Here is a 23,810-nt window from a genome sequence, read left to right as displayed (position 1 = left end):
GAATATGCAGATCAATGCAGAAACATGTCTGCAGATGTCATGATTGATTGAATCGAGTAAGGAATTTGCCATGGTTTCAGAAGCGGATTTGAATTCAAAATCTAGAAATTCAAATTACAAATTACATAAAACAAAATCTAAAATCCAGAATGATTAATTCATATAATTCAGAATCCAAAATCCATATTACAGAATAATTAATTCATATAATTAACAAAAAATTAATTGAAATAAAAAACTGATTAACTCACTACAACAAGCAATTCATATAGTTAACAAAATAAAAAATTAATTGACAAAAATAATCGAAGAATTCACTACGGCAGAGAGCAAAGGAGGCCTGGAGTCCACGGCGACAGAACAGAAGCTCGGCGGGATAGAGGTGGCCGACGACAGAAGTTTCGAACTGACTAGACGACAATGGCGACAGAGACTTCAGACCCTGCTTCTGACAACCAGACGACACCAACGACAAAGGCTTCAGAGTTCAGACGACGATGCCGCCAACAGAAGCTTCGATCCATGACGGTGGCAACCGTTGGTGGTCACTACTGGCATCGCTTGTGGTAACGATGGTAGAGTGCCTTCTCTCATTAGTTAGAGGAAGAGGAAATTAGGGTTGAGAGAGGGAGACGTGGTGTGTGTCTTTGTTAGGGGAGGGGAACATCATTTTAGGTTAGTTTTTTTTTTCAGCATCAAAACGACGCCGTTTTAAGGAAAATTAAAAATTGGAGCCTTTAAAAACCCGTCCGGTTCGCTTGGTTTGTCGGTTAATTACTGGTTTGACCGTTTTTTCGGCCAATTTTTTCAAGACAGTTCTGGGAGTCAATCGAACCAGCCAGATGACTGGTTTCCGATTAATCCGGTCAAACTAGTCGGTTTGATCTTATTTTTAGAACAATGCACGTTATCTTGTGCGCATCGTGGAGGAGGCGTGATTTGCAGCCTTCTTCTTCATTGAAACGCGTGCGGCTTTTGCGTAGGAGGCGTTGCGGCAGAAGGAGGATGGGCGTTGTTAGTCAGCGGCACAGGTGGAGCGAGACTCCGCGGCTGGACAGCGCGTCGTGCGACTATGAAGAGAGATAAGAGTTTATGTGGTTGTTTTTTTCAACTAGGAATGAGAGTGAAAGACAAATTACGATTAGAGGAGTGACTCTTTGAGTACTATTTTAATTTAGGATTATGCTAGGTAATCAATGACTTTCTTGAACAATATGAACAACGGGCCCTAAAATTGGCCCAATTTAAGTAGAACACACTACATTACAAATTATCCATCTAAATCTTAATATTAGAATAACTATCCGCACACATAATGAATTGAATATCTAATATATCTACTGTTCACATTATTTAATATTTTCATTATCTACCAATACTTTTCCTTTAATTTATTACAATTAGCTGTACCACTAATTGGCCTCTTGTACTTTTTCATAATGATATATCATCACCTTATGATATGCCTCTCCTTTCAGCTTTAAGTCAAAGATAAAAGCATAAAGCTGGTAAATTTAATTAAAAAATAGTGCTATAATAATTTTATAACGACAAACATTAGTATTAGAACTTTAAAGAATTCTCACAACAAAACGTGGTCATCAACACTTTATTATTCTAAATAAGCCAGGAGAAACAACAACTGGGAATCCGTAAAAGGAAATACCCATTTGAGAATCTTATTCCACAAACTAACCTCATACATAATTAAATGGAATTCTGACCAATAATGTTTAAAATAAATAAAAAAAAAAAGACACTTGTTTTTCATTAATTTTGATATAATTTAAGACATGAGGATCTGGAGATTAAGAGATCCAAATGTAAAAGACGATGATGGACAACTCAATTACCGTATCAAACACAATTGATGAGTGCAATATTTTTATTAGGACTAATATTTACAAAATCCATGCATGAAAACCCCACTATACGTTGTGGAATTAAGGAAACAGCGAAGTGAAGAGGCACATCAATCAATCTATAGTAACAAATTTTGACCATTTTGTGGGTGGAAATAAACTTTGCAATTGGCAATTGGCAATTGGCACTTGGCACCCCATGATACCATGACCGATGACGCATGACATGCCATGGACCAAATTAAAGTAGATACTATAGCTAGGGGGCTTCAAGGTTCTAGGTAGTGGATAGAGTACCACCAAAAAAGTGAAAGGAACGAAAGGAAAAGAGGAAAAAGAAGCAGCACAATCAACAAAATGTAAAGGGAACATAGATTGTCCATACTAGGTAACTTAATAAGGCTACCATAAGAACGGTTCTTCAAGCCGGAAATCTGAGTCTAGATGTTCGGCTTCGGCTCCAGCTATGACCCAAGCCGAGAGGTAATGAAACTCATCAGCACTATGATTCAAGTCTGATGATAGATCAGGGAGATTCATGAACATGTCATCCTCACCCTTCAATAATGATGAAGTAGAAGTTGATGATATTTGAGTTTGACTTGAAGAAGACTCTACTTGGCTTAGTTCGGACTCGGCTTCTAATTCTATGTCATGGCTTTCATGGTGATAATTCATGACGGCAGCTTTGGCTGCGGCTGCTTGAATGTCTTTAGGACAATTGCTAGCCGGACGAGGCAATTCGGCTATTAGCTCAGGAAAATTGAGGTAAGTTGAGCTGCCCTTGATTGTTAGAGCCGCCACATCATGGGCTCGAGCCGCCATCTCAGCCGTGGGGAAAGTTCCAAGCCAAATCCTAGATTTCTTCCTAGGCTCCCGAATTTCAGATACCCACTTTCCCCATTGGCGCATTCGTACTCCTCTATAAGTTGGGTGCCTCCCATCATTGCTCCTCTTCAAAACCACCTTCTTCTTCTTCTTGGAGGAGGAGGAGGAAGAGGAGGACGTGGAGGGTATAATGGGGAAAGAGAAGGACGTAGTTGGTTGTGTTTCGCTCTCTAAAGGGACAGTTTCTTCCATGTCCATTGGAGGAAATAATGGAAAGTGAGAAGAGAGATTATTGTGTGTGTGTGTGATGGAATGAGTGAAGGGGAAATATATGTGGTGAGTAAGCGAGAGCTTTGAATTAAGTTGAGGTGGGTGGAGCTGTGAACTATACTTATAATTCTTTCACATATTAATTAAAGAAATGGGCCCGGCTGAAAAGAAACAAACAAATGCTTCTGTGTGCACTTTGCATTGTATTCCTTTTATCTCACTTTCTTTCTGCCGTCACGGTTTGGACATTTATAAACCAGATTAATCTTATGGATAATTTTAACGTGGTAATTTAGTAGGACAAATACTTCATAATTTTGGATTTAAAAGTTAGTGACTTTTTAAATTGTGTCATTTGAAAACAATGAGAAAAATGTTGGTTGAAGTTGTATAAATAACCAAACAAGTTGTTCTAAAAATGTATAAATATTTTATGACCAATTAAATTACAGATCTAAAATATATTATATAAAATATTGATACTATTTTTTTCACTATCATTCTCTCTTATAAATATTTTGTCCAATACACACTAATGACTAATCTATACACAAATTACATTAAACGGAGTCATCATCTGTTCTCCTCCTTGTGAGGCAGAGATCCGATTCTTCTAAAGTTGTATTGTCATTTTAGAAAAAAAAGTACATTAATCACCATTGAGTTAAGATAGTAAAATTTACGGATAATAAATGTTACAAATTCAAAAGTGATTAAAATATCACTTTACTATTTTACTAACATTGTCACTTTAGAGGATTTTTTTTTGTGATACGGTGGATCGAAGAATTATCCAAATAGAAAAATGAAAAAGAAGAAAAATGACACAAATAACACTATTTACTACAACTTTGGATTAAGTATGAGTAATGACAATTACCAAACGTAAAAGTGGCCATACAAAAAGGCATAAAAATTTGTTTTATATAAATAATTTCCTCAAATTTGGTCCGTTCTTGTACAAATTAAATTTTCGTGTACATTGCTAAGAAAATACTTTGTTAAGCTCTCTAGCTTTCTCTTGATTATCCAAATTAAATGTACTATTCCTGTAGCGATATTGTTTATTCATTTTCTTGGTGTGACGTCATTTCGATCATATTCATTTAACAGCTAGATTAATTAGTGTCCAATATTAATCTTCAAGTGGGTCTTACATTATTAGTGGCATTTTTCTTTGTATGATCATCATATCATATAATTGATGATAGATTAGATGTCACACTGTCCATATCCGTGTATTTATCCTTAGCTCCAAATCAAAGTGGGGATCCAAAACAAAAATTGGCCTCAGGCACTACTACATAATTAATTTTTACTAACATTTAAAAAATATTACTAAATTATATTAAAATGTTATCTATGTATATTAGTAATATTTTAACAAATGTTAAATATACTTTATGTTACTAAATAATTTTACTAACATTTTTCTAAAGATTTAATAACATTTAGTAAAAATGTTACAAAAGATATTCTATAATAATATTATGAAAAATGTTACAATAGACTATTCATGGTAATACTTAGAGAAATGTTACAATAGATATTTTTTGTAACATTTAGAAAAATGTTACCATAGATAATTTTTGTAACATTTAGAAAAATGTTACCTTAGATATTTTCTGTAACACTTAAAAAATGTTACAATAGATATTTTATGTAACACTTAAAAAATATCACAATAAATCTTTCTAATAACATTTTAAAAAATATTACAATAGATATTCTATAGTAATACTCAAATAAATGTTACAAAAGATTTTTTTTGTTAACAAAAAAAAAAATATTACAATGGATCTTTAGTAACATTTAAATGCACAAAATATCTTTAGTAACATTTAACCCACACCAGACCATGAAGTAAAGTGTTTTCTAGCTCGGGAGCCAACTTTCAGATTCTTGAAAATTTTCTCATCAAATACATCTGAAAATACACTGCACACACCCAATAATCAAAACAATCTTGGAAGAGAGTATAATATGCAAAAGAAAAGCATGAATTTCATTAGTTACTATTTACAAGACTTTACAAGAAAGTAAGCAGTCACTTACACCAAGAAAATTTAACATTTTTTTTCATGTACAAAGAAAGTAAACAGTCACATGCAAGAAAGTAAGCAAGACTTAGTTATCTTGGTTTTTCAACTTTAACTATCTAAATATCCTAAGGTAACTATGTCAATTTAACATTTTTTTCTCATATACAAAGGAAATTGAAAATATTAAATTCCATGAAATTCAAATAGAAAATAACAGATATAGAATCTTATCAAAGGAATGCCCTGAATTGCCCTTTCCTCCAGATACCTTGATGGCTTATATAAGTTACCATATAATTCTGACTATTTCTTTAGGCTGTTATATACATGCTTTGCCCCAACCAAAAAGCTGATCATAAAACATGTTGGACTAGATAAGTACAAAAGGGGCAGTAACATAAATGATGGTTTAAGAGTTCAAATAGTTTACAAATTATTACATGGAAGCAAATGATTTTGCAATGCTTTTATAAATTCCTTTTCTTAGCTTTAGCCATTCAATATTTTAGACGAGGAAAGAAAAAGGAAAGGATAAACCCACCTGTAACTAGGGAAGCTCATCCCAAGAACACAAGCAATGTCGAGGTCTGATGCTTGAATAACCATTCCTTCATCTAAAACACGGCATGCCTCGTTCACTATTGGAAATAGTATCATCTCTACAATCTCTTGGTCAGTAATAAATATAGGCTGTAAAAGGAATAAATGCTATCAGCTTCACTACACAAGCTAATGTCGACGAGAAAATTCAAGAAGATATAGATTCAATCTAGTGAGAGGAAGCTTATGATTAAACAATCACTTGCAATATAGAATTTTCAAAAGAAAAGCACCTTTCCACCAGGCATAATATTGGCAAGTCTTCTCGACTCTTCAACAATTGGTAATATTGAAAGATCGGGTTTTGGCTTGCTACCCTTTTCATAAAAGTAGTATCCTTTCCCATTGTTTTTGCCTGAAAGGACACAAGTGATCAAGGAAAGAATGTGTTATGTAAACAAATGAAAATTGAAGTATGTCCTCGACACAAAGAAAGCTTAATTTAACTGAAAAATAAGTATTACCATTTCTCCCACTTTTGATCATAAGATCAAGCAGTGGAGATTTATATGTGAGACCACGAAATGAACCCTTAAATTCTTTGGAAACGGCTACAGCTACTCCATAGCCAGCCAAGTCCAAAAGGCTGCGGGCGAAGAAAAGATTAACTCCATCAAACAAACCACAGAATTTACATGCTGGCACACATACTAACAAAACAAAACCATGTAAATTTTATCCATGCCACTCTTTTAGATTACTTGAGAATCTTGTCCCAGTCATGTTCTTTAATATAACTATGTCTGATATAACTATCTCCTTGATGTAACCACCTCTTCCCCTGGTGGTTCTGAACACAATGCCAGTTTTTGAGTTGTAGAGATGAACATGCTCCACTAGGACATTCAAAATGACACCAGACATGTCACTACCAAACGCAAGAGTAGAGCCGGAAGAAGATTAGAGATGCACCCTTCTAATGTGCACATTTTTTGTAGGCCTGCCATAGGTAATGCCATACTCATCCCAGCCACTTTTGAGTGCAATTGCATCAAACCCCATGCTAATTGTACTATCTTCTATACAAACATTATCAGAAGAATCTGAAAAAACAAAAAGAAAAATACATTATACAACAAGTTGATTAAGACTTCAATAAAGTTTGGAATTTGAGATAAAATATAGTAAAAATATAACGCATGATAACAAGTTTCAAACCTGGTACTATGCCAACAGTGAAAGGGGATTCTGAAGGAGCTGATATTGAAATATTGTGAATATGTACATTGCTGCATTAAAATACAGTACAGTACATTACATTACACCAGATCAGTAACCCATTTTCTTTCAAAATAAGTAACAATGTACTCAATGCTTTAGAAGGAGCATAAAATGTTACCTGCAATAAACTGGGTGGATGCCATATGTAGGGGTATTCAGGAATGTGATATTTGAAACTACCACCGAGTTAGATGCGACTAATTTGATTAGATGAGGTCGGCTATAGTTCAGGGAATGAGAAGTAAAGGATCTCCACCAAATCGATCCAACACCATCTATGGTCCCAGTGTTGCCTGATTATGTAACATAGATATATGAGAGCTTAAGTGAGAAAAGAAACAGACCAATTAATTGAGAAGAAAACAAAGATCCTAAACAAAAACCTGTAATGACCACATCATTTAACATGTATCCATTTATCAAGCTAAGGTATCTTCCGGCGGGAGCTTTGATTCCTCGTCCATAAGAAGGTAAAAGATTAATAACTTTCCAATGAAATGGATCCTAAACAAAGATGAATCATATAGCAACATGTCATCTCTAACAAGTTAGTGAAAATAGAAGAATCAAAGAAGCACAAAAGGGGAAAAAATACCTGAAATCCAATAATGACAGCACCTCTTTCTAGAAAGAGGGTAAGATGGCTAGTGAGGTTGAAGCTTTCGGTGAGCCATTGTCCAGGCGGTACATAAAGCTGAGTGCCGCCCTTATCGGCGAATGACATGAGATAGAATATTGCATTCTGGAATGCAATGGTATTCAGTGTCTTTCTATCCCCAATAGCACCAAACTCCAAAATTGAGACACTGTGTGGTCTTGGAGCTAGTTCTGGACTATATTCACATTGCTCAGAACTACCATAACCATTAACTCTTGCTTCATTGCTCAATGCCAGCAGCAACACCAGTGCCACCTAAAACAATATATCAATTACAGATTCATTGAATTTCTCACAATTCAACAAAATAATTATTAATAAAGGGGATTGAGAGTATGAAATTACCTAGAAGGAAGAAAATCATAGGGTTGACATATCTCTATGACTAAAATCAAGATTATTTTTTCGAATAATTATTTTTCTCAAATTAGTTATTAAACCTACTGGAAATAATCAAAGTGTTGTTGATTTACTTAAATTAGTTATTATAATTAATTAAGTAAACAATAAACTGACGTGTGTTCATCTTCTGTCCAAGCAATACCCTTACGACGTTTCTGATATGATCTTGAAGCCTTAGATCCATTATTAGACTCGTTCGAATTCCAAGGTTGGCCACCCTTCTTGCCAGCTCCTTCATCACTAGCATTGCTTGTTGAGCCTTCTGAAGTAGAATTATAAGTCGGTAGAGTCACACGCCCAGATTCAATTAAGTTGACATCATCAACCAGAAGTTCATAGTGTTGTTTAACCTCTTCCAAAGTCTTCCCAGTTACATCCGCAGCAATCTTCCTCAGGGTAAGTACCCAAGGCATTCTCAAATGCTTTATCCTGCTTAAAGCTCCACTCAGGTCCTCGACATGATTCTCAATTAGCTAATTACATGCTAAACACCTGCTTAATATTAAATAAATAAACACCAAAACAAGGAGTTTTGTATATTAATTCCCAAAAAAATGAATAGATTAATTCAATTTTCTCATTTTGCATATGGTTTATTATTTTTTATAATAAATATAAAAAATAATAAGATGATTCATTTTATCTGTAATATATATTATAATAAAATAATATAGTATATATGATAATTAAAAAATAAATCTCATTTAAGATAAAAAATAAATAAAAAAGTAAGGTTAAACCAGTGACATTAAAGCTAGAAGCACATATATCTGAAACTGTTACTTTTCATAACAAGCAACGAAGACGAAGAACCTCAAACTAATCTTAGACGAATAAAATGGCAGCAATGGCAAGAGTTGCAGCAATGTAAAATGACGACGACGACGACAAAGAATGAGGAGCACCGGAAGTAGGAGCAGGTGCAGGAGCAGTAGATCCAACATGGATGAGTAGCTTCATCTGACGGTTAACACAGTAGTCGCTCTTTTCACAGATGTACCAATTCTTTCCTTTAGTTTCCAGTAATTACTTCAGTTTTTTCTTCCTGAAATTAGAATGGGAAATTTGAGAATTCTTACAGAGAGAATTAAAGAAAGCAGAGAGAAGGCGAGTTTTGTAGGAATATCGGAAATGGGAATGAAAACGGTTAGTAATTTAGGGTTTTATGGATTGGGGATTAAAGGTTTGAATGTGATTGAGGAAAACGAAAAGGGGATTCTGGGTAGTAATTTAGGGTTTTATGGATTGGAAAGATGAGAAACGTAAGTAAGGAACAACAAGGAGTCAAGGACCAAGGAGCAAGAAATTTCAGCTGCTTCTTTTTCTTCTTCTCATTTCATACCTAAATTCAAAACCTAAATTAAAATAAAAAACTTAATTAAAAACTAAATTCAAAACCTGACTACTAAATAAGAGGATGAACCAGAGATGAAAAATTATATATGCATTATTCAAATTTGGATCAAAATCAGTAAAAGAAGAAAGAATACGAAAAGTAGTTCTTCTTCTCCTCCATTAGACTCACCTTAAAACAGAGAATAACAAACCCAACCTTAGAATTTGTTGAAACGAGTGAGAGATTCAAGGAGCGGAGGAGCACGATCGAGAGCACCAGTTTGATTGAGAGCGAGAGTGCAAAGCAGAGGAGGAGCACGATCGAGAGCGCCAGTGAGATTGAGAGCAAGAGTGTGAAGGAGAACGAGATTTGGACCAGGTTTCCTGATCTTTCTTCCGTCCCAACAGTTAGGGTAGTCTCCGATTTTGATTTTCACGATCGGAATAGGTAACATTTTTGAAGTTTTTAAAAAAATTATATATATTTACTAACATTTCATTATAAATGTTACTTTATATATAATTTTATAATAATCACTAACACTTTAATAAATGTTAAGCAATAAATGTTACCAAATGCTCAAAATGTAGTAGTGGGGTCTCATAATATATATTCAATTTTACCGTATAAACGAGATAAATTGTAATGAGATATGTTTAAAATCATCTCGTTTATCATATAAATGAGATATATCGTGTACGGCGTGATTCCGATCACATTCATTCACTTTTTTCGCTTCTTTTTCTCTCTTTTTTGGACATTTTTTTATATTAGGATTAAGTACGATTTTGATCTCTAAAGTATAGGTCAAAAATTTTTTTTAGTCTCTAACTTTTTTTTGCATACAAAATTGTCCCTATGATTCAACATAATTTTAAAATCATCCTTTTAGACAGATTAATTTTTGAATGACTAAACTACCTCTTCTCTCTCTTTTTACCATCACCCCATCCACTACCACTCCATCACCATCTGCACCAAGAAACAACCTTCAACAACAACCTCAAATAAATCAAAATAACACAGCAATTCATCACCAAAACAATCATCGTTAACAAAAAATAAGAAAATCATCATCATCATTGTCAAAACAAACATTAACAAGAAAAGGAGGGGAAGGGCGGTAGAGGGCAGGGAGGGAAGGGAAAGGGAGGCGCGGCGGTGATGCTAGAAACGCGAGGAACATAACCACCACCTCCCCGACGGCGACGAGAAACATGAGGGACACAACCACCACCTACCATCATCATCTCCAAAATTCCTTCAGCAATGACACCACAGAAACATACTGAGGCACCAAGCACACAAAAACCGATAACACAGATCATACCAAAGACTCACCGCATAACTAGCCTAAAACTTTACTTCCCTACAAGACAAACAAAAGAAAGCAAAAAGAAACCCCCTGAAACACGCCAATGCCTAATGAGCAATTAGGATTGGGATTGAATAGTGAATAGATTGACTTCGAGGAATTCATTATAGAGTTAACATTTGATTCAAAGAGGTTGTGCCATATCACAATAACTATACATCCCAGTGTCCCAGCAAACGACGACAACATTATTTTGCCCCAAAGAAAATGAAATTGTGAGGGACGTATGGTTTAGAACCCTCGACATTAATACTATCGAACTGGGGGTTTGCACTTTCAACAGATTTGGAAAGCGAAGGAAGCAGAGAGGATGGGAAGGGCAGCAGATGGCAGGGAGCCAGGGAGGGGATAGGGAAGGGAGGGAAGGGGAAGGGAGGGAAGGGCTAGGGCCAAGCGACGACAAGGGCGAAGTGAGGGCGAGTCGCAGAGAGGTTAGGGCGCGAGTCGCGGTGCTTCGAGGGCGAGGGCCAAGCGATGGCGAGGGCAAGGTGCTGCGTGTCGTAGAGAGATTGCTCGATGAAGTGAGAGAGAGTGGTGGCGATGATGTGACAAAGGGTTTTAACGGTAGGGGAAAGGGAAGAATGGGAGTCCAGGTAGGGGGGAAGGGATGTGTGTGGCGGTGGTTGGGCTCTGTATCTTCTGTTTTTGTTTCTGAGGAAGAAAAAGAGATGATGTGATGAAGAAGAAGAAGAGAAGAGTATTTTAGTCCGAAAGACGGTTTTAAATTACATTGAACCTTAGGGATGATTTTGTATGTAAAAAAAGGTTAGGGACGAAAAATTTTTTTGGCCTATACCTTAGGAACCAAAATTGTACTTAACCCTTTATATTATTGAAGTATTTAGACATTATGATGCGCTTAGTTGTATGAGATGACGATATCAACCACCTGAATACGACGTGACAGATTGCTGGAGCAATCGACTTCCAAGTTAATGTCGTTATTTTTCTCTTTTAAATAAATAATCATACAATTATATTAGGGTATTTTTATTAATTTATTATTGTTTTATATGACTAGAATAGATGTTGCGTTAGTGACATAAAATAGATTCGTTACCAAATTTGCTTTTATTAGGTGGTGGAATGTAACACCCTAATTATGCTCGAGTCATAATTCAATGATAATAAGGTGGTACGACTCTCAAGGTGCATTATAATACATAATTATATATGACTTGAAGGGAAGTATTAACGAGAAGCCTGAAAAGAGTAAAATAAAATCGCGAATCAGAACGCTCACGTATCGGTAAAACATAAGATAAAACGTACTCGGATAGAGAATCAAGATAAGGTATAATGGTAAGGAAGAATAGAATAGAGACAAGATACATATATATTTAGACATAATTATAATAGCCACTAGTCGCGACCTGCGAAGTTTAGGCTGACTAGGGTACAGAAATAAAATCAGTTGACAACAGTAGTTTTTTATCTCTCCCAAAATATACATCAAGGCCTCTATAGGAAAGTTTTCAAAAAGGAATAAATACGTATAATAATTTTTCAAAACAAGAACGGAGAAATTCTAAACAAAAGTAAAGCAGAATCCAATGATCTTCGCTATCTTTCAGATAAACCACAGCTCACTATTGAGCACTTGGACCTGCATTTGAAAAATAGAGAATATATACGGAATGAGAACCCCGACCCATGGGTTTCTAGTACGGTAAAAATTCCAAGTAAATACAATGCACTATAATAAGAACTCACTAAGCATCTTAACTTCACACCTCATTATATCCATCTTATTATTCTATCTACTCCATAACTTGGCAACTATCTTAAGGGATTTTTAAGTCTAAGTCAATAATTCTCGCCTTTCTTCAACTTTCCAATCAAACAGCATCATAACCAGAACAAACACTAGCCCTCAACGTCAACCAACACCAGCATGAGGGACCTCTCAGTTGTACAAACACAAGTCATGCAATCAAGTAATACACAAGTAAGATTCAAGTAAAACAAGTAGCATATAATCATGTAATATGTACAATTAGGCAAACCATACAATTAAATAAACCCAAACAAATCAAAACATATACAAATGATGCATGTCTGCCTTATGGCCAATGATATCATCTGTCGGTTATACAGCCAAATCCGACACATCTAGTAGCTAACCCGGAGATTGTCCTCTCTGCTGTTTACTCGCTATATTGCGTAGCCTCACAGGGAGAGTGCCCTGTACACCTCGCAGAGTTAATACTCTGTATATATCTGGTGCAGAATTTATAACCCACAAACTAACCGGAAAATGCACCGGGTCGTACCAAGTAATACCTCAGGTGAGTGAGGGTCGATCCCACGAGGATTGAAGGACTAAGCAACAATGATTAATTGATTTACTTAGTTAGGAAAATAGAAAGTAGTGTTTGAGAGTTCAAAGACATTAAACAATAGAAAGAATATTAAAGAAAGGCAAATAAATGAGTTGGAAATAAAGTATGGAGAAACAGTTAAGGCTTCAGAGTTATCTATTTTCTGGATTGACTTTTCTTATTTACTACTTTAATCATGCAATATTTAATTCATGGCAAATTATATGTGACTAGACCCTAATTCCTTAGACCTTTCTAGTCTCCTCTAAAATTCATCAACAGCCAATTCCTTGGTCAATTAATTCTAATTAGGGGGTGAAGTTCAATTATAGTTATATGCCACAGAAATCCTAATTACCCAAATATAAAAGGATTATATGTCACGTATCCCGTTAAATTCAGATAAACTAGAAATTTAGGAGAAGTTGTTTTCAAGCTGTTGTTTCAAGTAAAGAGTTTTTCCAAGTTATACAAGAATTCAATTAGAAAGAGGGTCATACTTCCGTTCCAGCCAAATTCATAAAATAAAGAACGAAAACAATTCTTGAAATATAAATCAAAACATGAATTAAAATAGAAAAACAATAAAATTAATCCATACAATAGACATAGCTCCTAACCTTAACAATGGAGGTTTAGTTGCTCATGGTAAAGAGAAAATAAGGATTCTGATAAAATATATTTTGGTAGTTTGAATGGAATGGGATCTCCCCCTGTGGAATAATTCCAATTCACTTTTATATTTAATCCTAATTAATTTAAAATCTATCTTCTAAAACTAAAATAATATCTTTTCCTATTTTTAAATAAAATAAAGTTTAAATTAGAATTAATTAAAGCAATCAACATGTCTTCAATTGATGGATGGGGACCACTTGCTTCGTAGGGTCCACGCCTAACTTGGAGTGGGAATAACCATTCTTATGTGAATCTCCCTTGAGTCTCTGCTATCCCCTGGCTCTAGTCTATGTTTCTGAGCCAAAAACTGGGTCAAAACTCGGCCTGAAATTGTCCCCAGCGTTTTCTGCAAATTCTGCACGTGGCGCATGTCACACGTACGCGTCAGTCACGCGTACGTGTCGATGATCTTCTTCACGTGTCATGCGTACGCATCAGGTACGCGCACGCGTTGCTGTGCAACTTCACTTTTCACGCGTATGCGTCAGGTACGCACACGCATCACCATGGACAGCTCCAAATCACGCGTACGCGTTAGGCACGCGTACGCGTCGCTCTTCGCTGGTCAGCTCCTTGGTTTCTTCTCTTTCTCTGCAGAAACTCCATCAAATCCATCCGAATGCTATCTAAAATAAACAGAATTGCATAAGACTCAAAGTAGCATCCATAGTGGCTAAAAGATAATTAATTCTTGATTAAACTCAACCATTTAAATGCAAATTCACTAGGAAAAGATAGGAAAGATGCTCACGCATCACAACACCAAACTTGAATTGTTGCTTGTCCTCAAGCAACCAAACTAATATAGGCTTAGAATGTGAATTTGCATGAGAATGAGTTCGATTAAGCTCATGTCTCTTCTTATAGTGGGGTTTACAACTGCAATCTTGAATAGTTTTGGCATCTCACTCTCCTTTGAATCAGAAGGATGTTAGTGTCATTCGGAATTAGAATCCGGATAATATTATGAATTCTCTGATTTTTTGTAGCTTAATTTAACCCTTGAACACAGCAAATTTTTTTTCTTTGGTGCTTTGCACCTTGAGCCTAGCTGTGACTTTAAATATTTTGTCTCAAGTTTTACTTGACACAGAAACACTACAAGCATTTAACTGGGGAACTCTTTTGAAGTTCTGATTTTTTTTTTCAGCTACTCCCAGACAGTGGTGCTTAAAGCCTTTGGCATACTCTGCTAATTGGCATTGATCTCGACTCTAAATATTTTGTCTCAAGGATTACTTGACACAAGAACACCACAAGCATGTGACTAGGGAAACAACTCTTTGAGCTTTTAATCATGTCTGACCTCCCTAGTCATTGATGCTCAGAGCCTTGGACCTTGCTTTTTTTTTTGCTGTTTCTTTTGCTTCAAGGATTATATTTTTGTTTATTTCAGAGAAGTCATAATAATTCTCTAAATCCCTGTTCCTTGTACATCAACATTCTTTGATTCAAATTCAAATATGCACTGTTCATGTCATGCATTCAGAATCACAGAAAATACCACCACATTTAAGTGAATAAGACTACTCTTCAATATAAACTTAATTTCTCATGCAATATATCACTTCTTTTTTCTTTTTCTTTTTAGATTCAAGTTCAGTGAGCGGTACATGAGACAAATAACAGAATGAAACTAATTCTAAGAACTAAAAGTACTAAAGATCATGCAGGTAATCAAAGCAACAGAAAACAGAAAACAACAAAATAAGAACGGAAGAGAAATAGAATGAAAAGAACTCAACCACCTTAGTTATGCTAGTGGCCATCTCATTCCTCCATGAAGAACATTCATCTCTCTTTGGTGCTATTAAAATAAGCAGAAAAGCCATAAGCGGAGCGACACAATACCAAACTTAAAGGTTTGCTTGTCGTCAAGCAAAGAAGAACTGAAAATGAAAACAAATATTATGAGTAAAGAATAATAAAAGGATAAAAGAACAAGAGAGAATTAGGATGGGGGGGTAGATGATTTGAGATCAGGCGCTGAAGGGGTTTAATTTGGGCGTCGCATGCGACGCGAACGCTTAAGGCACGTGTATGCGTGAATCGCACTGATTTCAAGCGATGCGTACGCGTCTGGGACGCGTACGCGTGGACTTGGTTTGTGCGAATTGCGCGAAGGCGGCTGCGCGCACGCACAACTCTCTGCTCGCGTGGTCTGGGAATCAAAATTTTTAGATGACGCGTGCGCGTCATGCACGCGCATGCGTGGATGGCCATTTGGGGAAATGACGCGCATGCGTCAGGGACGCGTACGCGTGATCAACTTTGTGCCTCTAGCACACTTCCAGCCCCAAGCCATCACAACTCTCTGCCCAAACACTCATTGACGCCAATTTTCAGGGTCACGCGTCCGCGTCTGAGACGCGCACGCGTGGGTGGCCATTTGCACAAACGACGCGCACACGTGAAGTACGCGTACGCATGATGCGGGTTATGCGCCCAGCATAGTTCCAGCCCCACTCCTGCTCAACTCTTTGTACAATTTTATTTTCACACACACACAGATGACACGTACGCGTCAGTGACGCTTGCGCGTCATGTGCTCTTTTTTTTGTGTCGCCTGAAGTGTTCGGTTCCTGTTATAAAATAGCTGCATGATCAGAAGAACAGTAAAAACTCAATAAAAATCAAATAAGTAATAAAACTACTACTACTACAAAAAACAACTAAGGATACGAAATTATCGGGTTGCCTCCCGACAAGCGCTTTTTTAACGTCACTAGCTTGACGGTCTGTTCTGCTAATTTAGCAGATGAGCGGACCTCTGGCGATCAATCTAGCCTCCAAGATAGTGCTTCAACCTCTTCTCTTCCTGTGTTTTCACATAACCATATGGTGAAGCTCTGATAACCACAAACGGTCCTGACCACCGGGATTTCAGCTTCCCGGAAAAGAGTTTGAGCCTTGAATTATACAGAAGCACTCACTGTTCTGGCTCAAAGACTCTGATGGCAATCTTCTTGTCATGTAGTAACTTGGTTCTTTCCTTATAGAGCTTGGCATTCTCATAGGCTGAATATCTGAATTCATCAAGCTCATTCAACTGAAGCATTCGCTTGATTCCTGCAGCTTCTAAATCAAGATTCAGATATCGGATTGCCAAGTAAGCTTTGTGCTCCAACTCAACTGGCAAGTGACAAGCTTTGCCATAGACCAACTGATAAGGGGACATGCCAATAGGAGTCTTGTAAGCTGTCCGGTATGCCCAGAGAGTATCATCAAGCTTCCTAGACCAGTCCTTTCTTGAAACACTGACGGTCTTCTCTAAAATCCTCTTAAGTTCTCTGTTGAAAACTTCAACCTGTCTACTTGTCTGAGGGTGATAGGGGGTTGCCACTTTATGACGGACTCCATATCTCTGCAGAAGAGAGTCCAACTGTCTGTTACAGAAGTGGCTACCACCATCACTAATGAGTGTCCTTGGGACACCAAACCGGCTAAAGATATATCTCTGAAGAAAGCTCATTACCACCTTGGCATCATTGGTGGGTAGGGCCACAGCTTCCACCCACTTGGACACATAATTAACTGCCACTAGAATATAGTTGTTTGAATGTGAGGGTGGGAAAGGTCCCATGAAATCAATACCCCACACATCAAATAACTCAACCTCAAGAATCCCCTGTTGTGGCATTTCATGGTTGGCAGAGAGATTTGTGGCTTTTTTACATCTGTCACAGTGCTTCACAAATGCTCTTGAGTCTCTGAAGAGAGTCGGCCAGTAAAACCCGCTCTGAAGGACCTTTGTAGCTGTCCTTTCACCACCAAAGTGGCCTCCATACTCAGAACCATGACAGTGCCAAAGAATCTGCTGTTTTTCTTCATCTGGGACACATCTCCGGATGATACCATCTGAACTCCTTTTAAAAAGGTGTGGTTCCTCCCAAATGTAGTACTTTGCATCAGTCAATAGCTTCTTCAATTGTTGCCTACTATACTCCCTTTGAATAAAATTCATGGCCTTATAATTGGCAATGTCTGCAAACCATAGAGCCTGCTGAATGAGGAACAATTGCTCATCCAGAAACGTCTCAATCACAGCTGTGGGTGGTTGTACTCCTGCTTCAGGCTCAATTCTGGAGAGATGGTCAGCTACTTGATTTTCTGACCCTTTCCTGTCTTTTATCTCAATATCAAACTCCTGAAGGAGCAACACCCATCTGATTAATCTTGGTTTAGAATCTTGTTTGGTTAGAAGGTACTTCAAAGCAGCATGATCAGTATAAACAATATCCTTAGAACCAAGTAAATAGGACCTAAACTTTTCAACAGCATACACAACGGCTAATAATTCCTTTTCTGTAGTTGTGTAATTCTTTTGGGCATCATTTAACACACGGCTAGCATAGTAAATGACATGTACAAGCTTACCATGTCTCTGTCCTAAAACAGCGCCTATAGCAAAGTCACTAGCATCACACATTAATTCAAATGGTAAATCCTAGTCAGGGGAAGCTATAATGGGAGCAGAGGTAAGGTTTGCTTTCAGAGTTTCAAAAGCATGCAGACAATCAGAATCAAAGACAAAAGGAACATCAGCAACCAGTAGGTTGCTTAAAGGTTTATCAATTTTAGAAAAATCCTTTATAAATCTTCTATAAAATCCTGCATGACCTAAGAAACTCCTGACTGCCTTAACATTAGCTGGTGGTGGTAATTTTTCAATTACCTCCACCTTTGCTCTATCAACCTCAATTCCCTTACTTGAAATCCGATGTCCAAGAACAATACCTTCTGTAACCATAAAATGACATTTTCCCAATTTAAAACAAGGTTTAATTCTTGACACCGTTTCAAAACAAGAGATAAATGCTTAAGGCAAGATTCAAAAGAATTACCAAAAACAGAAAAGTCATTCATAAATACCTCAATGAACTTTTCAACCATATCAGAAAAAATTGAAAGTATACACCTCTGAAAAGTTGCTGGAGCATTGCAAAGTCCAAAAGGCATTCTTCTTTAGGCAAATACTCTATAGGGGCATGTGAATGCTGTCTTCTCTTGATCTTGAGGGTCCACTATAATTTGATTATATCCAGAATATCCATCTAGAAAAACAGTAAAAAGCATGACCAGCTAACCTCTCAAGCATCTGATCAATGAAAGGCAGGGGGAAGTGATCCTTCCTTGTAGCAGTGTTGAGCCTCCTGTAGTCTATACACATTCTCCATCCTGTGATTGTTCTTGTAGGAATAAGCTCATTCTCTTTATTCTTGATCACTGTCATCCCTCTTTTCTTGGGAACTACCCGCACCGGACTTACCCAAGGACTGTCAGAAATAGGGTAAATAATACATGCTTCCCATAGTTTCATTACCTCTTTTTGGACTACCTCTTTCATAGTTGGATTGAGTCTCCTTTGTGGTTGCACAACTGGTTTAGCATCATCTTCAAGGAGGATCTTGTGCATGCACTTGGTTGGACTAATCCCCTTCAAGTCATTAATGGTCCACCCAAGAGCTGTTTTATGGCTCCTGAGCACTGAAATAAGCGCCTCTTCCTCTTCAGGCTTCAGGGAAGAGCTAATAATCACTGGATAGGAATCATTTTCACCTAAGAACACATATTTCAGAGAAGAAGGTAAAGGTTTGAGCTCAAGCTTGGGGACTTCCTCCTCTACTTTAGGTGTGTGAACCATAGCCTTCTGGGGTGGTGAATCATCAACTTCAACTAACTCATATTCAGAAATAGGATCCAGAATGTCATCAAGTACCTCAGATTCTAGTACTTCTTGAACAAGTGGTTCAACAACATCAATTTTCATACACCCTTCAGAATCATTAGGGTGCTTGAGAGCTTCAAAAACATTAAGGACCACCTGTTCTTCATTGACCCTCAGGATTAATTCACCCTTTTGCACATCAATCAAAGCTCTACCTGTAGCTAAAAAGGGTCTACCAAGAATAATAGAGGATTTTACATCCTCTTCCATGTCTAATATAACAAAATCAGTAGGAAAAATAAAGGGTCCTACTTTCACAAGTAAATCCTCAACAACACCCACATGTAATTTAATAGAAAGATCAGCAAGTTGAAGAGAAATACGAGTGGGTTTTACCTCCTCAAGTTGAAGCTTTTTCATCACTGAAAGTGGCATGAGATTGATGCTAGCTCCAAGATCACATAAAGCTCTCTGAATGGTGACATCTCCAATGGTGCAAGGAATCACAAAACTCCTTGGATCTTGCATTTTCTAAGGAAGTTTATGTTGAATAATAGCACTGCATTCCTTGGTTAACACCACGGTTTCTTGCTCATTCCAATTCCTCTTGTTAATCAACAATTCTTTCATAAATTTAGCATAAAGGGGCATTTGCTCAAGAGCCTCTGCAAAAGGAATGTTGATATGTAGCTTCTTGAAGACATCTAAAAATTTAGAGAACTGCTTTTCTTTGGAAGCCTTATGAAGTCTCTGAGGATATGTGATAAACCCATATTTTATGATATATTTTGTGCTTAATTTGAGTGATTTATTCAATCCTTCTCCCACTTATTCATATTAATTGCATGGTTTTACTTCTCCTTCCTTATTATGTGATGTATGTGAAAAACATGTTTCCTATGCTTTAAAAATAATTATTTTAATTACCTTTATTTCCATTCGATGCCGTGATTAGTGTGTTGAGTAGTTTCAGATCTTCTAAGGCAGGAATGACTTAAAGAATGAAAAAAGAAACATACAAAAATGGAAGGAAAGCACAAAACGGAGTTTCTAAAGAAACTGGCATCCACGCAATCGCATGGGCGACGCGAACGCATGCCAAGCGCGAATCAACAGCGACGCGGCCACATGACTGACGCGACCACGCGCCTTAAGCAAAACACATATGACGCAGTCGTATGACTAATGCGACCGCGTGACAAGAAAAGCTCTGACTAACGCGACCGCGTGACCCACGCGGACGCGTGACAGAGGCCACGCACCAGAAATTGCAGAAAACTCTCCCAGCGATTTCTGAAGCCCTTTTTGGCCCAAATCCAAGTCCAGAAGGCATAGATTAGAGATTATAAAGTGTGAGAATGCATCCATTCAAAGGGAGCTCGCCAATTTAGTTACTTCTCATGATTTAGATTTAGTTTTGAGAGAGGTTCTCTCCTCTCTCTCTCTCTTAGGATTTAGGATTTCTCTTAATTTTAGGAGTGACTCTCGATCCCAGGTTTAATGTTCCTTTAATTTAAGCTTCCCTTTCACTTTTATTCATTCCATTACTTTAGTTGATTATTTACTTTTACCATTTAATAATTTATGAATTCTTCTATGTTCCTGATTATTTGAATTAATGCTATTTGAGGTATTTCAGTTTATTATTGCTTTCTTTTATTTATGTCACCATTACTTCCAATCTAAAGACATTTTTATTCCAGCAAATTTACTTTTTCCCCTTTTGGTCTTGGTTAAGAAAGCAATAACTCAGGAGTTATCTTAGCTCAACATAATTGATAACTGTTATCTTTGCTAATTGAACTGAACTTCAATAATCCCAACCTTTTCTTAGGAAATAAATAGGATTCGAAGATCAAACTAATTAGTCCCTTGACTTCCCTTTGCTTTAGTAAAGGTTAACTAAGTGGAATTAAGATTCAACTTTCATTATTATTGATAAGGATAACTAAGTCTGGACTTCCAAATTCTCATACCTTGCCAAAAGTTTATTTTACAGTTATTTATTTATTTTTAATTGCCATTTAAATTATTTGTCATATTTGTTCCTCATTCTTGAAACCCCAAATTTACAATCTCCATAACCAATAATAAGAACATACTTTCCTGCAGTTCCTTGAGAAGACGACCCGAGGTTTGAATACTTCGGTTATCAATTTTTAAGGTTTGTTACTTGTGACAACCAAAACGTTTGTACGAAGGGATTTTTGTTGGTTTAGAAATTATATCTACAAAGCGACTATTTTATTAAAATTATTTACTAGCAAAAATCCCAACGTCAATATGGCATTTTTGGCTTGTATTCAGGAGCCTTTGGCAATGTAGGATACATGTCAAGAGAGTCAGGGAATGGGTTGTCTGCACGCTTTGGAGGGGCGTGCTTCACTTCTTCCTTCTTCTCCTCTAGAGCTTCCTTTTCAACTAGCTCTTCATTAGCCTTTGTCTCAGAGCCAGCTGTTTTACCACTTCTCAATTGAATAACCTTGCAATCTTCTCTTGGGTTCACCACTGTATCACCGGAAAATGTACTTGTAGACCTCTCAGATATTTGCTTGCTCAGTTGGCCCATTTGCACCTCTAAATTTCTAATGGAGGCTCTGGTTTCCTACATAAAACTCCTCATCATCTCCCAATTAGAATCTTCTTGGGATTTAGAGTTTGCCTGCTGAGGTGGTTGTTGCTGCTGAGACTAGGGGTGTTCATGGTTCAGTTTTTTTATAAACTGAACTGAAACTGCACTAAACCATTTTAAATGGTTTAGAAACTGAACCAAACTACTTTGTCAAATAAAAAAATAGTTTTAAATCAGTTTACAATACAGTGTACCAGTTTAAACCAGTTCATAAAAATAAAACCAGTTTTAATTGAAAAAACCAGTTTAAACTGGTTTATAGGCTAAAACTAGTTTTAACTTTTAACATATATAAAATTAGTTTTTACATTTTCTCTCTCCCGCTCTCTCTTCTTCTTCTTCTTCTTCTCTCTCTCTCTCTCTCTCTCTCTCTCTCTCTCCCCTCTCTCTCTCTTTCTCTCTCTCTTTCCGTTCTCTCTCTCTCTCTCTCTCTTTCTCTCTCCCCCTCCTTTCTCTCTCTCCCACTTTCTCTCTCCTTCTCTCCCTATCTCTCCTTCCCTCTTCCTCTCTCTTCTTCTCTCCCTCCTTTCTCTCTCTCCCTCTTCTCTCTCTTTTCCTTCTCTCTCTCTCTCTCTCTCTCTCTCTCTCTCTCTCCACTCCCATCTCTTTGTCTCTCTCTCTCTCTCTCCCCCTCCTCTCTCCCTCCCTCTCTCTCTCTCTTTCCCTTTTCTCATTCTCTCTCTCCCCTATCGATCTTCCTCTCTCTCTCTTTCTCTCTCTCTCTCTCTCTCCCACTTCTCCTTTCCTTTCCCCCTCATCTCTCTCTTTCTCTATCTCTTTCTCTCTCTTTTAACATATATAAAATTAGATTTTACATTCTCTTTCCTCCCTTCTCTCTCTCCCTCCCTTTCTCTCCATCCTCTCCATCTCTTTCTCTCTCTCTCTCTCTCTTTTTCTCTCTTCTTCTCTCCCTTTCTCTCTCTCTTTCTCTCCCTTTTTCTCTTTCTTTCTCTCTCTCTCTCTCTCTCTCTCTCTCTCTCTCCCTCTTCCTCTCTTTCTCCTCTTCTCTCCCTCTCTCCCTCCTTTCTCTCTCTTCTTCTCTTCCTTTCTCTCTCTCTCCTTCCCCTCCCACTCTTCCTCTGCTCTCTCTCTCTCTCTCCCTCTTTCTCCTCTTTCCCTCTCTTTGTCTTCCTCTCTCTCCCCCCGTTTCCTTTTCTCTCTCTCCCCCTCTCTCTTCTTATCTTCCCCTCTCTTCCCCTCCTATCTCTCTCTCCCCTGCCCCTCTTTCTCCCCCTCCCCTTTCTTTCTCTCTTCCTTTTCTCCCTCTATCCCTTTCTCTCATTCTCTCTCTCTTATCCCTATGCCTCTTCTTCTCTATCTCTCTCTCCTTTCCTCTTTCCCTCCTCTCTCTCTCTCTCTCTCCCCCTCTCTCTTTCTCTCTCACTTTCTCTCCTTCACTCTTCCCCTCCCCCCTCTCTCTCTCCCTCTCTCTTTCTCTTTGTCTCTCTTACTTTCTCTCCCTCTCTCTCTCTCCTCCTCCTCCCCTCTCTCTTTTTTCTATCTCTCTTTCTCCCCTATTTTTTCTTCTTTTCTCTCTCCCTCATTCTCTCTCTTATTTTGGAGAAAAGAGGAGAAGAGAGAGAGAAGAGAGATAGAGAGTGAGAGAAGGTTGAGAGAGAAAGAGAAAGAGAGAAAGGAAGGGAAGAAGAGGAGAAAGAGAGAGAGGAGGGTGGAGAGAGAGAGAGAGAGAGAGAGAGAGAGAGAGAGAGAGACGGGGGAAGGGAGGGGGAACGAGGGAGAGGAGAGAAAAAGGAAAGAGAGGGAGAGAGAGCGAGAGGAAAAAGAAAGAGAGAGAAGAGGGGAAGAAAGAGAAAAAGGAGAGAGAGAGGAAGAAAGAGGGGGAGAGAGAGAAAGAAAAGGGGAGAGCGAGGAAAAGAGGGAGGGAGAGAGAGAAGAAGAGAGAAGGAAAGCGAGAGA

The 23,810-nt window shown here is 37.6% G+C and overlaps 2 protein-coding genes across 8 annotated transcripts; both read right to left on the bottom strand.

Annotated features, from left to right (window-relative positions):
- Positions 1-1,871: 1,871 nt before the first annotated feature.
- On the bottom strand, positions 1,872-3,053 carry LOC112720787 (ethylene-responsive transcription factor ERF038). The gene has a single exon (XM_025771874.3). It carries the CDS (start codon positions 2,946-2,948, stop codon positions 2,265-2,267), a length of 684 nt encoding a protein of 227 aa, XP_025627659.1. The 5' UTR covers positions 2,949-3,053; the 3' UTR covers positions 1,872-2,264.
- Positions 3,054-4,637: 1,584 nt separating this feature from the next.
- On the bottom strand, positions 4,638-9,624 carry LOC112720785 (probable polygalacturonase). Of its 7 annotated transcripts, none has more exons than XM_025771873.3 (12): positions 9,409-9,624; positions 8,697-8,928; positions 8,026-8,375; positions 7,419-7,736; positions 7,207-7,327; positions 6,942-7,116; positions 6,761-6,831; positions 6,304-6,645; positions 6,067-6,188; positions 5,836-5,957; positions 5,544-5,692; positions 4,945-5,351 (listed from the first exon to the last, which is right to left on the bottom strand). In XM_025771873.3, exons 3-8 carry the CDS (start codon positions 8,128-8,130, stop codon positions 6,503-6,505), a joined length of 933 nt encoding a protein of 310 aa, XP_025627658.2. In that variant the 5' UTR covers positions 8,131-8,375; positions 8,697-8,928; positions 9,409-9,624; the 3' UTR covers positions 4,945-5,351; positions 5,544-5,692; positions 5,836-5,957; positions 6,067-6,188; positions 6,304-6,502. The 7 variants fall into 7 exon arrangements, with proteins under 7 accessions (XP_072062903.1, XP_072062904.1, XP_025627658.2 ...); XM_072206804.1 differs by having other exon boundaries at positions 6,376-6,645; positions 9,409-9,603; XM_072206802.1 differs by lacking the exons at positions 4,945-5,351; positions 9,409-9,624 and adding an exon at positions 4,638-4,887 and having other exon boundaries at positions 8,697-9,216.
- Between the last annotated feature and the right edge of the window lie 14,186 nt (positions 9,625-23,810).

Source organism: Arachis hypogaea, chromosome 11 (genome assembly GCF_003086295.3).
Source record: "Arachis hypogaea cultivar Tifrunner chromosome 11, arahy.Tifrunner.gnm2.J5K5, whole genome shotgun sequence".
Lineage (NCBI taxonomy): Eukaryota > Viridiplantae > Streptophyta > Magnoliopsida > Fabales > Fabaceae > Arachis > Arachis hypogaea.
The sequence above is the reverse complement of the archived record's forward strand: the minus strand, read 5'-3'. Positions and strand labels throughout refer to the sequence as shown.